The 17,306-nt window shown below is 43.0% G+C and overlaps 1 protein-coding gene across 1 annotated transcript; it reads left to right on the forward strand.

Moving 5' to 3' along the window:
* Positions 1 to 1,855: 1,855 nt before the first annotated feature.
* LOC139211218 (collagen alpha-1(IX) chain) lies at positions 1,856 to 13,925 on the forward strand. Its single transcript, XM_070841499.1, has 26 exons — positions 1,856 to 1,934; positions 2,995 to 3,118; positions 4,251 to 4,644; positions 4,749 to 4,826; positions 4,911 to 5,006; positions 5,087 to 5,140; positions 7,180 to 7,233; positions 7,334 to 7,387; positions 7,468 to 7,521; positions 7,617 to 7,670; positions 7,758 to 7,811; positions 7,892 to 7,945; positions 8,342 to 8,395; positions 8,497 to 8,541; positions 8,621 to 8,674; positions 8,758 to 8,811; positions 8,903 to 8,956; positions 9,091 to 9,162; positions 9,248 to 9,283; positions 9,517 to 9,561; positions 9,649 to 9,681; positions 10,441 to 10,587; positions 11,042 to 11,218; positions 11,933 to 12,023; positions 13,427 to 13,504; positions 13,723 to 13,925. The coding sequence occupies exons 1-26, from the start codon at positions 1,856 to 1,858 to the stop codon at positions 13,923 to 13,925; spliced, it is 2,292 nt and encodes a 763-aa protein (XP_070697600.1).
* The last annotated feature ends 3,381 nt before the right edge of the window (positions 13,926 to 17,306 follow it).

The raw sequence follows: 17,306 nt of genomic DNA on the forward strand, positions 1-17,306 counted from the left end.
TACACCGAAACATCTCAGCAACTATTGGATGGATTGCCGTGACACTTTGTGCAGATGCTCATCGTTACCAAAAGACAAATCCTACTGACTTTGCTGATCCTCTGACCTCTGACCTTCCCCCCCCCAGCACCACCACGAGGGTTACATTTTGGGTTTTTAGTGAAATATCTCCATACCATTTACTGCAGATATTCACAGTCCCCTGAGGATGAATCGTCATGGTTTATGACCGAGTGCCTTAAACACTAACGGCATTTCCATCTGCCTCAGCTGTGCTTAGTGCTAATTAGCAAATGTGAGCGTGCTGGTTAACACAGTAAACATACAGCATTCAGCCTCACAGAGCTGATAACATGGCTTTAAACTGTACTCTTATTTTCTCTCTGTCTCTTTCATGCTGCTTATTGAATAATCTAGTAATTTAATGGGGATTAAAGGACCCCACTGTGATTCATAAAGGGTTTAAGAAAGTGGAAAGTAATTACTGGGTAACTGGGCCATTAGATCAGTAGCTGTTATCTCCTACTAGAGCAGTGTTTTATAAATTACAACACTTTAAAGACATTTTTTAAGTCTTCTATTTGTGTCCACATGTTGAGGCAGTAATTTGATGGATATTTGTGTTATCCAGGAGTCGTTTCTCCACAATTTCACCATCGCCAGGCTGTTGGATTCAGTGCGGTGGTTTAGGTTGAAGGTGCGGTCTCCTCCGGCTGGAATGTTTGCAGAGCATCTTGTGTTTAGCTGTGACATACTACATCTTTCTCTCAGTGAGACTCTACAGATGATAAAACACTGTCTTGAATGAACATACACTAAAACCTGTGGGGCTGTTTTTGAAAAAGCAATTATAGACCAAGTTTCTGCAACAGCTCCCACAAAAGCCCTTTTTTTTCTGACTGTCCCACGAGTAAATAGACATCGTAGAAAAAAAAATACACAAAAACATAAAACTTTGCTAAACTTCAGGCGTGTCCTTCACCACTACTGTGAGTTTCTCCTGTCGGTAGCTGTAACCTACATTAAGGCCCCACTCGTCCACTCACCTACATCTCTCTGACGTGGACCGTGTTACCTTGCAGTGACTGTAGGTGTAACCGGCCTATGAGAGGAGGCAGATCCCCCTGGGACCAAAGGTGGAGTGGAGCTCAGGGGTCAGGCTCCTCTGAGACCCAGAGCTTGTGGTTTGAATGGTCCTCCTGTTCAGCTCAAACACTGGCCCAGGATGGCTCTTTAGAGCGGGATATATCCTCACACCAGGAACTCAAGGATCCATGTGCAGGAGCCCTGGGACTGTCTTTCTCTGGAATATGTGAGTCTTTTCAACGTTCTGTGCATTTTATTTTATTTTCAATATGCATTTTTATGAAGTCAGCAGGAAATTCTCTAAACTGGAGCTGTCTGTGATGTCTGGTTGATAATCAATGCAGTTTGATCAGCTGTATATTCGATCTAGTTTTTAGTGTCACTGTGTCCTCGAATTTGATGAAACTTGAGAATGTGTTGGTTTTTTCGGCCGATATTCATATTATGAATTATTATTATTATGATTATCAGACTGTAGGAGACAAATTGCATCAAGGGAATTACATTACTGGACACTTAAGAGGACTTAAAAGGAAAATTTCACCAATTTTGATTTGATATTCCAGTTGATAAAGGCAAGAAATTTAGCATTCTTTCTTTACTGTTTCTAAATCTTTAACATGTATGCATAGAAATGTATAACCGTGGGACACAGTTGAGTGTATTGTACAATGATATCTAAATTAATCTGACTTATTGAATCACTAATCTATTTAATTGCTGTGCTACAGGCACTTATAGCACCTGACTTCACACACAAACAAAGAAAATGCCAGCCTACAAAGACATGCTGGTGTTTGCAGCACTCTTTGCCATTTTGGGACTGACCCAGTGTCAAAAGTTGCCAAGTAAGTTTTATTCCATTCACAGTTATTTGATGACTACAGCGTCTTTCCCGCTGCATGAATATTCTGGTTCTGTGTAGCTGTGTGGGGCTGAATTCATGCTGCTGCTGTCTTTGCCAGAACACTCCCGTTAAAGAGATTTCTGATCTCACTGAGGCCTTTTCTGCTTAAATAAACATATCCTATAAAACATGACGGACTATAATCACATACAGTATATCATATTAATGATCTAAGATGGAACTTTTCCGGGCTGCACATTGTGTTACTGCACCACAACCAGCAGATGACAGTATTTGTCAGTTCATAGTTCATTGTTTGTCTTCACAGCAGGATCGTATTTCCTGCTCTCAGTGCCTGTTTGGACAGTGAGAGGTCAAAGGGTCACTTTCAGGTTAAGCTGTGTACATGAGCCTGTTACAATGGAGAAACTATTTACCTCGATGTTTCTTTTCAACCTGCTTATAGATAAATCACAATGTCAACAGGCTGGTATGAGCTGTACAGAGCAATAACAATCCCAGTGGTTTAACTTCAATATGTGCTGTTGGCCTATTGGCTGTGATTCATGGCAGTGAAACATATGTGCAATCAGACAAGACAGCAGCTTATTTCCCAGAACGATCCTACTTGTGCACTTGCAATCTCTCTACCAAAGAATCGAAGCTGTTAACGTGCCACAGTAGCAGCTGTAAGGGTTTTTATACTCAAGTCATAACATTTGTATTCATATTTTCTCACCAGCTTTCATCCACAAGTGTTAATCTCTCAGGAAGCACCGCAGTCATGCTGATCTCATTCACTCTGCAGCACAAAGATGCCAGTGTTTGGAATTCAGTAGCCAAAAGCACAAATGAAAGAAAATAAACAGCCTGTGTGCGTTGACAGGATTAATAAATGACCTCACTGAACCTGTGAAGACATGGCATTATTAATGACAATGAGTAATGCAGCCATTTCTAAATCAGTGATATCAGCACTGACATAAGACTCAGAAGCAGCTCAGCTCCTTTGAAGCCCAACATGTGAAACATCAAACTGAGCTCAGTGTTTGTGTTGTGAGGTTTTGATCTGCTGGAGGAGTTTCATGTGCCCGAGTCGAGAGGCGTGAGGAGAGTGGACGGTTCTCAACCTGAGGCGGTGGCCTACCGCGTCAACCCCTCCATTCACCTACGGAGGACCATGAGGTACAATATTAAACTGCCTGAGCACAGTTAATGTCACTGAAGCTGGTTGTGTCGGTACAGCATGGCGTCACTGTTGGGTTACAGGTGCGACAAAGTACATTTCTAACCACACACACATGCTCTTTAAAGGTTCATTCAATTCCAGACTGAATTTCGCACCTGTAATCCCACTTAGCGATGATGTCACAGAGTCCTGGTGTGCACCTGTACGTCACTACAAGTTAAAGCACTGGAGGTTCTCAGGGGGTGTATTGTTATTTTGTTTGAATTTTCATTTGTGAGCTTTAATAGCACCAACCACGCGCTAACCACATGTGAATTATGTGGAAAATTAAACCAATTAGAGGAACTTTGATATTTTTATTTTGGGTTCAAAATGGCTGGTTGGTACAAAAGCTTTTCCAGTTGGTCTGACAGATCAGACTACAACGTCATCCTTTACAGCAAATTTCCAAGATTTATGTTATGTGAGTTATGCTATCCACTCATAAGAATATAGGTTATGATCAGAACTATGGAGTCTGGTGGCTTTGAACAGTGTGACATGTTTCTGGTTAAACAATATACACTTCATATAACAATCTGATTCTGTCAAAGGCAAAAACACTTTCAGTGGATGTACTTTGACCGACACGGTTCCCTGAAACATTAAAAACACCAAAATGATCCTTTAAATGGCACGAAAATATTTCATGAAGTTTCGCTCAGATGTTCACTGGATTCTTTTGAAAATTTGCTGCGTGGCTCCAGCTGTGTCGGTATGTCCACCACTTTGGTCCATACTGAAATGTCTCAACAACTATTAGGTATTTGCATTAGCATGCTAACATGCTAAGAGAACACCGACCTTCTAAACACTGATGTATTCGCCTTAGTTTGATTCTTCCTGCAGCGTTGCCTTTTGAGTTAAGTGAAAATGTGCTTTGCTCAAATCGAAGGAGTTACGAGTCAAATGTCATATGCTAAAGGGGAATTTAAGCCTTAAGTGCAAGAAGTTTCTGTTTCTACTTAGTTGTGTTCTTATAAAATAAAACCCTTATGCTCCTACAAAGCCTTTATTTGTTTTTTCTGAGAAGGAAGTTGCCTTTCTTTAATGTTATCCAGCTCTCTAAACCTCACTCTCTTGCCAAAGTGACGTGTATCCAGATGGACTTCCCTCCGACTACTCCATCATTGCAACATTTAAGGTGACAAAGGACACGGCCAAGAAATCCTGGGATCTGTGGCAGGTCAGCGACCCCAACGGACGAGAGCAAGTCGGCCTGCGCTTCCAGGGTGATACTCGCTCTTTAGACTTCTTCTACACCAGCCCCCATGGGAGCCAGATGCTGAGGACCTTCCACGGTGTGGAGAAGTTGTTTGACGGAGAGTGGCACAAGCTGGCTCTGAGTGTGAAGGGCGGCCAGGTGAAGCTGCTGATAGACTGTGAAGAAGTCACCGTGGAGTCCATTGATGAGCAACGGCCAGTCATCCACCAAGGCTACACCTCCATCGTCAAGCGGGCTGCGGGAGATCGCTCCGTGTCGGTGTGTTGACAGCTTGGATTTTTGTGAATCTAAAGTTATAGTTAAACATCCTTTGAGTTGGTATACAAGCTTCATTTCTCATACTATCCTCTGTCTCTTTCCAGGTGGACCTCCAGCAGATGGAGGTGTCATGTGACCCTGAGCAGGCTTATTCAGAGGGCTGCTGTGAGCTCTCCAGTGTGGTGAGTCATCTCCCACTCAACATGGTTTCACTCCCTCTGCTAGGCTTGTGTGTGTAGTTTGTCTCACCTCTCTTTCCATGGCAGTGTGGGGGATACGCAGAGATTGGTCTGACAGCTGGAAGAGCGCCTTGCAAATGTATGCATGGACAGCCTGGACTTCAGGGACCTCCGGGGCCAAAGGTGAACGTACCTGCACAGAGAAAATTGCCAGAACATAGCGGTTGAATCTGTGTTGACTTAAATTTTAAATTCATCTGCAGGGTCACAGAGGTCTTCCTGGAAAAGGCGGAGACCAAGGAAGACAAGGAAACTGGGTAAATAAATGCACAACATGTCTCTCAGTAGTGCAAATACGAAAGCTGGATGAATGTGCGTTCTGGTGATTCACCTTCCTCTTGTACAATAAAGAGTTAAACTGAATCGTGGGTGAGTGACATTGTAAAACTTTCACTCGCGAGACAGCAGCGAAGCTGTGGAAAATGGCAATAGAAGTACAACTGAGACACGACAGGATGGAAACAGATCTGGAAGCAGAAGCGCCTAGCGATAGTAAACAGACGGCCTCCTTTTATAGTTTGAGAACTCATGTCCGCTCTGCAAAAGGTTCAGGAGGAAGCCAAGACAAACACAAACCAATACGGATGTGACAATAAATTTGTTTTTGTATTTCTGAAATAGCCATTTGCATCTTAAAACACAGACGCTGCTTATTTAGAATACAGGATTTAACTGGCAAATGATCACAGGATTTTTAATGGTTTTGCTTTTCCATTTGGAAGGAACTGAGCCAAGTGTAATGAATCCCACACACACAGGAAAACCAGGCAGTTGAGCAATAACCATACCCTCCTTATGCTGTCTAATGAGTGGCATTAGTGTGCTTAACTATCGCGTGAAATTTCTCCGATGTTTTGTGTCTCAAGTGTTTTTATTGTTGTTGATAAGGCGGATGAATTCCCCACAGGAGGACAGAGCTGTGACAGAGGAATGGTCTGATAAACCTGTAATGAATAAAGTATCCTGCTGCAGGAGCCAGTTGCACATGCATCAATGAACGAACAAATACGCGTACATTTGTATCCTCCAGGGAACTGCAGACGTGATTATTTCCACTTTATATTTATGACTTGTTAATCTCTTTGATGCTTAGCAGTCCCTGTTACGTTGGATCAGATCTGAGTCTTTTAAAAACAGTCCGGAGAACATGTGTTTAAAGACGGAGGAGTTTTTTTTTTTTCTTTTTATACGTGCTCGATGGTTTGGCATTTAGCGTGCCCTTTGCACTCAAGGAAATCCCCCACGCTGCCTGAGCAAACACATGTAAGCCTGTCGACCCACGTACATTCAGAGCACATTTCCAGAGCTGTACATGCTACATATTGATGTCCTGAATTGCAGCTGTTGCTCATCTGGGAGTAAACATCTGTCTTGTGTAACTCGTTAGAGTTTTGACCTCCTGCCAGCTTGTGAATCACAGAGCCCCAACATGTTTATCTCCTCCCCCTGCTGGCATTCGAGGAGGGCATTTCCTGGCACAGATATATGAACTGTCCATCTCAGGTGGTGGGTGGTCCTTTGCTCGTCGCAGCTATACTGCCTTAGAAAGATCGTAAAGTTCACGGTCGTGCCTCTCGCCGTACTGTCGGCCATCTCTGAGGTTAACCTCCGCCCAGCTGACTCTGCTTAAAAAACACTGTTAGGTGAGATGGTCAAATAAACTGACAACACAAAGGCGTCCTGGGCTTGTTTAATCTGTTTGTTGACTCAGTGGAATACAGCCAAGTGGAAAACACTTTTCCTTCTCCTACTGAGGAAGTCAGCATCTGTCCAAACAATACTGGTCTATTTTGTTGTATTTATGACTAATGTTTCCTAAATCCTGCTGAATACGCTTGTGTATATTTTCCATTAATGTGACTAATGTGACAGTTATAGCATTTTGAACCTATTTATCCTCATTTTGTCTTGGCAAATTTTGCAGCCTGTGTTAGGGAATAGTCTGACAGCTTCAGGATACCACACACATATCTGTGCAGTAAGAATGAAACTCAAACTACCGGACATTTAGCTCAGCATACAGGCAGGAAGCAGAGGGAGACAGAAGGAGCCTCGTTTTGTTCAAAGCTCACATTTAAGCACCATGTATAGACCACACATTGTCTTTGCGTGTATTAAGGAATAATGCAACACTTGTTTAGAAATATTTTCTCTTTTTCTAAGTAGAATTAGTCTGAATGCCACTGCAACATCAAGCAAATGCTGTCGTGTCTAAACAGTTTCTCTGTCTGATACACCCAAAGTTTAATCTTCCAGAAAAAGTCTTGATTGTGATTAAGTCAAAGTTGTCTTGCAGGGGATCAGAGGAAACACGGGAGACTACGGTAACATCGGTGAGCCAGGCCTGAAGGTAGGATCTGCCTTTTTATGCCCCTATCAGGGTTAAACTTCAGTTTGGCTTAAAACACATTAATGAAACCTCTCTCACACACACACACATGTGTCCTCAGGGCGAAGAGGGAATCAAAGGAGAGAAAGGAATGAGAGGACTCTGGGGCCAAGTGGTAATTTATCACGTTAGATTTGTCATCTTCTTTAACCTGAAATGTTACAAATCTGCATAAATGAGGTTTTGTGTTGACAGGGAGACAGAGGAGCTAAAGGGCTGAAAGGATTAAAAGGGGCAGCCGGCTTCAAGGTAAACTCCTCCGCTCGATGCAGGCTTTAATTAGGAAATAGGCACCAGCTAATGAAGCCACAGACGTTTCACTGGAGTTGTGATTTCAATTAAAGGGCGTTCGTGGGCCACCTGGAAACATTGGGGAGACTGGGAAACTGGGAGAAGTTGTAAGTTAACCTTTCAGACACAGCAGTGAGCCCTTTTGCAAGTCATTACGCAATTACTGTATTACTGACATTATGGCCTCCTTGAAGGGCGCTAAAGGTGAAAAAGGATATGAAGGCATTCCCGGGTTTCAAGGAGTTAAGGTATTCATATTTCCTTCTTTCTCTGTCACCTTTTTGAACCCGGATACTGCGATTTAATTCCATTGTGCTTTTATTTTTAGGGGGAAAGAGGGAAAGCTGGCACGGCAGGGCGTGCTGGGCCCAGAGGAAAGCAGGTGGGTTGTTGAGGGGTTCCCTCCTCCTTAATCAATAAGAAGATACTCTTAATTCTTTGTCCGTTTCCTTCAACGTCCTCATGTGAGCGTGGACGGCCAGTTAATCATATTTAATGTGGTAAAACACTGGAATACAGCTTTGTTTTTGGCTTATATGCCGTCTCCATAAACAACATTAGTTCGTGTGGCTGGATTTTGGCTGAGATCTGAGGGCCTGAACTATATCAACATAAGCTGGTGAGTCACAGAGAGAAGAGCCTCAACCGCAGTGTTAACCTACTCTATTGTATATGAAGGACGGCTCCCTGCTTCACGTTCATGTTGCTCACCGGATGAAATCTGCAAATAAAGAAAATAAAATCTTAACTTATGCTGCTTCAAATGATGCTTTGACAGGGTATAGTGGGCGATCCTGGAGAGAGGGGAGCTGGTGGAGAGAAAGGGGCGCCTGTATGTATTTGATCATTTACTCATCTTTATTTTATATGAGTGAACAAGAAGCACAAAAAATACCTGTTTTGAATATGTTTTTTTTTTTTTGTCTGATCTAGGGGATCCAAGGGCCCGCGGGCAGAGCCGGCGTCCTCGGACCGAAGGTGATTCACAGCTGACGCAGCCCTGAGTGCTCACTTACAAAAATAATTCTGTTTTATACTAATGATAGTGTTTCCCCAGGGCATTATTGGAGATCCGGGCCTGCCAGGCAGAGATGGTGATCCAGGAATAGAGGTATTATATTATCTGATGACAACATCGTGATGACGAATCTTCCAAGCACTTGAGTTTTTATGAGTGTTATGTGTTCCTCACAGGCTTATCAAGGATCACAAGGTCTCAGCGGGAAACTGGGAAGACTTGGAACAAAGGTAACTCGCTGATCTTGTTTGTTTTTGTGAATAAAGGTTCAGTTCGGTTGTTTTTGGAAGATTCATTTGTTGAGCTTTGTGTCTTCCACAGGGAGAGAAAGGCACCCTCGGGGGAGCAGGAGAGATGGGTCCCCAAGGCCGAACCGTAAGTCACCTTTTCTGTCACCGAAGACAAGCACATCATCCATTTCGTACGTAAAGTAGTTTGCCATCTTAAAGGAAAATGACAAAGAATAAAGCAGCCCCTTAGGTCGGTTTAATGAATGTTTTATTCTCGAGGGCCCAAGAGGTTACAAGGGTTCTGCAGGGAAGCCAGGAAGACCTGGATTTATCGGCCCACCGGGACCTACTGTAAGTGCTCCAGATGAATTTTCTAAACTCCTCCAAACACTAGTTCATTTTCGTCAAGCCATTAAACCATGTCATCTCTTCACAGGGACACGTGGGTGTGCCTGGAAAACCAGGGTCCAAGGTAATCCATCCTCATCCATTAGCCGTTAGAAAGAAAATATCAGATCATAACATCATCTTTTAAGGCCACAATTAGCCAATCATGTGTAACATTTGCCTGAAGCATCAGAGTTCATGTGACTGATGCTCTGTTTTATCCTCATACTTCTGGAGAACAACACCTGTGAAATTCAGATAAATCCTGTAAATACCTGCAAGCTTCAGCACTGTTTAGTTTCTATTTGCCTTGTACAGGGTGACACAGGAATCCAGGGAATCCAAGGAGCTAAAGGCACACAGGTACTGCCTTAAATCCTCCTGCTCATCATTACATCCTCTTTGTGTTTTCTTTGTCTTGACGTGACTTCTTTCTTTTTTTTCTCGAAGGCGGAAAAAGGAGTCAAGGGCCCAAAAGGAAAGGTGAGCTGTGACTCTGTTGTGTTACTAACGGTGATGATTATAACACAACATAAGAACCATTTGTTGGCTGCGTTGAGTTGGGTCACTAAAAAAAACAGCAGACGTGCAGGTGTGCGTTACTAATACTGTGATATTCCTGCCAGACATCCGTGTTTTATTGGTCAGAAAACATGACATTCATCACACTCTCTGCTTGCAAACTCGGTGGACTGAAAATCTTCAACATCAACCCGTCAGATTCCAAATTTAATCAGATTCCATCAACATCAACTCATCATTGCAAACATATTTACAGCATCTGTAGACGTGACGGCGTCTACATGTCCCAGGTGTTTTCTACCAGAAACCTTTCCAGACGTTTCTCATGTTATTTATTGGAATATTGTTGCGTTGTCGTGTGGTTATAGATAGATAGATAGATAGATAGATAGATAGATAGATAGATAGATAGATAGATAGATAGATAGATAGATAGATAGATAGATAGATAGATAGATAGACTTTATTGCTGTTCTGATACAGCAAATGTGCTTTAAGCTGTATTGGATTGGAGAATATTTACTTGTACTGCTGAGAGTCTGTTTCTTGCTAGTTTGCTTAGCTTTCTATATGACTCAGTCAGTTACTGTGTTTTATATGACATAATAAACGTTTCAAGCTGCTCTCCATAAAGTTTGTGTCATTGCACAACTGATTTCTCACTGTATTTGAGTTGAGTCCTAAATCCGCTCCTGCTGATGTTGTTAACCTGCTGTGTAGGTTGGAGACAGGGGTGAACAGGGTCCTCAGGGAGGACGGGGGAAGCGCGGCCCGGCAGGCCCACCCGGACGCTCGGGTCCTGTTGGAGTCAAGGGAGTTCGAGGTGAAGGAGGACCAGATGGCTTTCAGGGGCCCCCAGGTCCACCAGTAAGTAAAATACAAGCTTCTGAAGCTGAAGTTTTTTGGCTGATACCACAAATAATCACAGAGCTACAGGACAGAGTAGCACTGCTCCTCAGCCTGGAGTGTAATTGGCACTTCATCTGTCTGTTAACGATGGCACAGAAACAACATGGTTATCATTTGCACTAGTGTCTCCACTGACTGGTGCAGTGTTTGGTAACAACTTTTGTGTCAAGAGCATATTTAAACAGTTCCTCATAAGCCTGTAGTTTGTAGTGACTCACAGCACGGGCTTCATTTAGTGTGGCTATAAATCCATAATGAGCCTCAGGAAATACTGTTGGCTTCGTTTGTTCACTGCATTTCCTCTGAGAGTCGGCCATTGCTTCAGCATGCCCCGTCCTGTAATATTCCATATTACATGTCCCACAGTTGGGCCACCTCCAGTGATGGATGTGGTAATGATTTTGTCTCACAGGGCCCAACCCTCCCTGCTCAACACGTGATCGAGGTTTGTAAGAAAGTGGTGCTGGAGCAGATGTCCACCTTCGCCAACTCAGTGAAGCGGACGTGTGCTGCAGTCTGTCCTCTTTATGGGGACGTGCCCATGGGTGCTCCTGGTCCCGCCGGACAGAAAGGACCCCCCGGACCTCCCGTGAGTTTGGCTGTTCTGCACAGACACTCTCAAATCAGTGCTTTTTCTGTGTCACCTCTCCTCCTGCAGACCTTCAGCCGAGGCAGAGCGCAGCACATTCTACATACATCGCTCGTTTTTGTCTCCCTGCCTGAGTAAAATGCAAACACATTGCGAGGGTCTGGACTGGACTAAGAGAGCCGAAGTATTTGGCAGAAAAGCTTGGAATGAAAACATTACAATTTTCCACGTCTCCATGAGGACAAATAAGGAGTCGCAGACTAGACACTTGGTCTGTGTTGAATGGTTTTTGGAGACTATCAAGGCTGTCCTTGGATTGGAAAGCCTTTTCCACATTATTATACAGTGTAGAACTGATTCATGTTCCACAACTTCTTTAATCACAATGACTCTGAGGCTGATAAATGCTCTTGAAGTCATGGCTATATAAGAAATATTCCACTATATTAGATTATGGCCAGCAAGCCTCATGTTGTGGTGTTTAATGCCAAACCAGGAACAGTCATGTACCAGTACTGTACAATGTTTTCCCTACAAAGTATTGAATGATAGATCTTCAGTGCACAGAGCTGGTCAGCGGTGAACAGAACCTGAACTCATGACTTGAAACCATCAACAACAAAAAAAAGATAAAAAATAAAACAAAATCTCAAAGTTTATACTGAAAACAGACCAGAGATTAACAGTGTATTTTCCTATTGATGATGTTGTCAGGGTGACCCTGGTAATGATGGTGTTGATGGAGAAGTGGGCCTGCAGGGATTCTACGGAGAAGCCGGAGAACCAGGTTCAAAAGGAGAAACAGGTGCGACTAACAAATAAAGATTATATTTATGAATAGGATTCAGAACAAAACTATAATTCACCAGTTCTTGTTTTAGGAACCGGTGATGGGAAAACTTCACTTAAATCTACTTTTAATGATTTTCTTGGCCGTGTAGGAGCAGCACAACAAACTGTAAACACATCGCTGACACATTAGCGTCTTATTAAAGTTCATATGGTGACTGTAGCGTGTTGGCAAACAGTTGCTTATTTACACATCCAGCAGACATGGAGCACCGTTGTTACTGGAGTGTTTCTGGGAGGAGTGTGGCTCCACCGAGCTTCACTGAAGCAGCTTTACGATCAGTACTCAGTATTACAAGTAAAGGCCATTCAAACAAAACCACTGATGCTGCTCATCGAGATCGGTTGACTTCAGGGTGTCTGCGGGCATCAGCAAGTTAAATATAAGACTTTTTAATACCTCAGTTTACTCAAAACATCAATTCTGAAGAAATGAATTGAAAAAGATGAAGATATTTGTCCTTAATGATAATAATCACTACACTCGTCTTGTCAGAGTCGCAGATCTTACATGTTCAACGTAGCTGCGCTGTAACAGGATACAAAAGGAGACAAAAATACATTTTTAAGACCTTTGCAAACAGAATTTAAGACTATTTAATACTTTTCAAGGCATTTTAATTGTAAATGAAGACGTTTTAAGGCTTTTTAAGGAGCCTGTTGCTCACTTACTTTTATGGGCCGTAGTATTCAACACTTGTGTCGTGTCGTCTGTGGCGTTTTGTCAACTCGGAGAAAAATAACCCTGGTGATGTCACAGTGATGTCATCAGGGGGTTGTCTGGATTATGGGAAGTGTTGAGCGCCGTGTTTTTTAGAGCTGAACCAATAGTAGGGACTAAAAGTACAGGGCTGACTGCCACTAAATTAAACTCTTTAACTTACTGTAAAAGTACGACACGTCCCTCTGAAATAGACGACTAAAGCAGCGTGAACTGGAAAAACTCAAATGAGCTTGGATAAATGTTTTTTGATGTTTTCCACCACCGTGAAGAACACGCTCGACTACCTTTCATCCTGAACCACACTGGACGAAACTGCTGATTCAAACGGCGCTGTAAACCTGTAGGCTAACATGTATATCCTCGGCTCTAATTTACGGTCACAGGCCCGGGCATGATGTCACGCTCATGCTACATTCCCGCGCCAAGCCAATGAAATCGAAGAATATTTACAAGGTGTTTTAAACATTTATTTAACAATGATCTCAGTAACACATGTGCTCTTTAATCAACATGCGCCGCGTGTTCTTGAGTGTTCTCACTCCTTTGGGAGTAGCAGGTCGGCCTGTCAGCTGTCATTCCTGCTAGTAGATCAATGTGTGTGTGTGTGTGTGTGTGTGTGTGTGTGTGGCCTGCAGGTGACAGAGGAGAGCCCGGTGATAAAGGAGCCAAGGGTTACGGCCTACCTGGGTACACAGGAGACCAGGGTCCAAAGGGTAAATTCATCTTTGAATGCTCAGATTTGTTTGGTTAAAATCCCAGGAGAGGAGAGAAGAGATGTGTTACTGTAGGAGAAAGGTGTTATTTGCCAAAAAAGAAATTATTTTTCTCCGTAAATGCTCTGTTTGTGGAATCTGTGAAAACTGCCTTACTCAGCTAACTGAGCAGACAGACACGGCCTGAAGACTAAACAACATTTTTGCCTCAATCACAGGTCAGCGTGGACGCTCTGGCAGAGCCTTTAACGGCCAGCCAGGCAAGCAGGGTGAGAGGGGACACGTGGGCCGGCCCGGGCTTAGGGGCCACCCAGGTCTCAGAGGCCCGCCGGGCGTTTGTGTCACCTCTGGGTGCGCTCAGCTGAACACCACCGGCGGGACACCTCAGCCAGCGCCGCGGAGGTTGAGGAATCGCCCGTAGAGGGAAAAAAAAGAGGTTGTGTGGACGGTGAATTGAATATTGAGCTTAAAGGAGGAACACATGGTAGACTGTTTTTGTTAATATGTGTTTGTTCAAATAAAATTAAATTTTCATGTAAATATGCATCCCAACTGAAACCTGAACTGAACTTCTGGGAACAGTTTGATCTGCAGCGTTACCAGACACAGCACCTACTGTGTGTGTTTTAAAGGAGAGTGGTAACAAAATATATTTGTATAAAAAGACCGTCTTCATTTAATAGTTTTATTTAAACTGATTTCACAAGTCTGAGTTGTCTTGAAACATCTGTTCTTTATAATAAAAATCCAAAAATGATATTGATGAGTTTTATTAGACGATTGTGTGAAAGCATGATTTAGCTTCGTGGTTACAGCAACAGAAAGTTTAAAGAACAGTAATTGATGGTCCACGTATTGCTGTGTTTAGTATCTAATCTTCTTCTTAAAGCCCTTCAGTGTAGGATTTGAAGACTTGCAGCTTTAGTGCCCCCAGTGGAAGCATAAAAAAGACGGCTTCATGACAGCAATGCATCCTGCATCTTGGCTGGAGATGATTTTAGCGTAGCGGCTACATTCTGTATCACAGGATGCACAATCTTTTTTCTGGACTTCGTAGCCATTATCACTGAAGAATGCTAAATACATTTCCATTAAGTCGATGAACTTGCTCTTCATATTATCTGTATTTATTTTATTTGGTGCAAAGAACTTTGAAAAGTTAAGAAGAGCCGTGTCATTAAGTGCCTTCCATGTGGAAAATTAGCTGGTGGGCTCGTGCACATGTTCTGAAAAGATGCAGAAAGCTGAAAAACTTTTTTTAAGTATGCATAACGAGCCAAAAGCAACAAAATCACTGGGGCATCTTGGTACACTCCCACCGCTGGCACCAGGTCCCGGAGTTCCCAAACTTCATTTTCTTGATTAACTGATTAGTTGCTTGGTCCAGAAGATGGAAAAAATGCAGATCAATGATGTGTGCGACGTCCTCAAATGTCTTGTTTTGTCCACAAGTCAGAAGTCGTTCAGTTTACTGTCACAGCAGCCCAAAGAAAACAGAACATATCTGCATTTTAGAGGCTGAAATCTGAGAGTATGGATTTTTTTTCCTTTAAAATATGTCTCAAAAGGATTATTCGATTATCAAAATAGTTGGTGATTAATTTAATAGTTGACGACTAATTAACTGACTAATCGTTGCAGCTCTGTCTTTTATATTTCATGAAGATCAAGTGGAAGTTCAAGTGGAAATCCTACCTGTAGTATCACTGGACTTCAGTGGTTGCACATGAGTTTAGCTGTCAACAGAGAAATTAATGGGCGACAACCTGTGCTTTCTGTTTTTTTAACAGTTGTTGTAGTGATGAGAACAAACAGCGACACAAACACCAGTGTTTCCCACATGGTGGCTTGGTACATCCTGTTGTAGCGCTGTTGCCTCACAGCAACACAGAGCCGGTTTGATTCCTGGCCCATGTGACTTTCCAGCTGAGAAACCTGCTGGTCCAGTGGAGTAGAGACTCTGAATCGCCAGAGGGTATGAGTTGTCTCTCTGTATTAGCCGTGCAGTGGACCAACGCCCTGTCCAGGGCATTTCCCTGGTGGGAGGGTGAGGACTAAAGACAATGCCTGTTTTCCACAGCTCAAATCTAACGGAGAAACTCGTCTAAAGGGAACTTCTAAACTCTGCTTGTGGCTCTTCTCGTTGTCTTTCCTGGCTCACATTCGTTTGCTCCCATCGGCTGCAGATCGTCATCCTGCGCTCCTCCTGCGACGGCAGCATCATGTGTGCCATGCTGCTCTGGATGCTGTGGCCACCTCTGTCATGGAAACTATTACTAATTCACGATTATCCTCTGAATCTGCTCTCTGGGCTCAATCACTTGCTTCAGACATGCTCACTATTTATCTCTGTGGCAAACCATACAAGTGATCATGATAAATACGGCTTAATGCATGTGAGCTGATTAAACCAACCCAGTACGGCAGAGCTTCAAAGCGGTGGCACAGAATCCGGGGTTATTACAGAGGGAGGTTTCATGCTGTCCTCAGGCAGTTATTTAAAAAAAAAAAGTTTCAGAGCAACTGCCAGGCACTGTAAATGTTAGTTAATGTAAGTAATAAGCCAAATGTGTTATTGTGTGTTGTAGAAGTGAAAGTGAGCAGAGTGCTGATGCGGTTAAGTCCAACATTAACTATCCTGACATCTTTCTGCCACACTCACCCGTTTTAACACGCTGGCAGTGGGAGAAATGCGGCTCGGTTGGCGGATGACATCTACTTTTTCTGGCTAATTTGCTTTCTCGTTATTAGTACGTACAATTTTCTTATTAGCGCAAACCAATTGCGTGTTTGTTTTAAGTGTTTGACTCATTTGGCTTATTAACAGACTTATTTCACCCTCTTGCAGAAAAGGTTTCTCTTGCAGCTATAAATGTTAAAGATCCCGAGGCTGAGTCCTGTACAGACACAGTCCTCTGGTGATCATGAGGGGAAAAAAGACTGAAAGGTCAATGCAGGAATCTGTTTAACAGCCTTTATTCCTTTTGTCTGAGGCTGTGGGGCCATATCATGGGAGCACTTATGAACAGCCAAATAGAAAAGAGGCTTTTCACTGGTTTAAGAGTGTCTTTGATCTGCCTTTTTCCCACATGATTTCCTGAAGGCAAATTTGGTATCAACAAGTTATAAAGTTCTAAAATTTGTAGTCATCAGTTGCTATAAAACTATTAAATAGCTTCACGAGTCAGTGTGTGTGTCCTGACATTACCTGGTGCATCAGCATTATAAAAGTGCACATTTGTTCAAATTGGTCTGATTATCCAGTTTCAATCTGTTTTCACGACAGTTTGACACTTTATTTTAGTTACATCAGATTTGCTGCAGTTTTACTGGATGGAATTCAAAGTGTGGCATCTAATACAAAGTGTCCTGTTATATAATATAACATATTTATTATGTCTTATCTCGATCAGCTCGCTGCTTTAATATAACCCACGTCACATTTCCAGATTTGATTATAGTCGTATTGATCAACGTATAGGCCTCAGAAGACTTCTCACGGGAGACCACACAGATTTTCTGCTCCGGGTTTCCGTCGTGTGCACCTCCTGTTGGTTACAAACCAGAGGCCGGTCTATAGAGACACAAGGTTACTCAGCATTGGAAAGTCTACTCTCACCAGCAGGATGGCCACTCCCAGGATCCAAACACTAACTCAGTATTTGCCGGTGTGATCCACCAGAGTGTGCTGAGGCTCAGGGTCAACCAGGCCGTCACCAGGAACCCTCTGCTGCTCAGACTCAGCGTAAGAAGATGCGTGACGACATCTTTAGCACTACCTGACACGAGCCGTTCAGATCTC

Source organism: Pempheris klunzingeri, chromosome 12 (genome assembly GCF_042242105.1).
Source record: "Pempheris klunzingeri isolate RE-2024b chromosome 12, fPemKlu1.hap1, whole genome shotgun sequence".
Lineage (NCBI taxonomy): Eukaryota > Metazoa > Chordata > Actinopteri > Acropomatiformes > Pempheridae > Pempheris > Pempheris klunzingeri.

What these genes read in the sequence shown, in the direction of transcription:
- LOC139211218 (XM_070841499.1), top strand. Translation starts at nt 1,856, where the DNA reads ATGCCAGCCTACAAAGACATGCTGGTGTTTGCAGCACTCTTTGCCATT. An exon ending in CCGGGTTTCAAGGAGTTAAG is followed by an intron (nt 7,812 to 7,891) that starts GTATTCATATTT and finishes TTTTATTTTTAG; the next exon opens with GGGGAAAGAGGGAAAGCTGG. An exon ending in AGGGGCCCCCAGGTCCACCA is followed by an intron (nt 10,588 to 11,041) that starts GTAAGTAAAATA and finishes TTTGTCTCACAG; the next exon opens with GGCCCAACCCTCCCTGCTCA.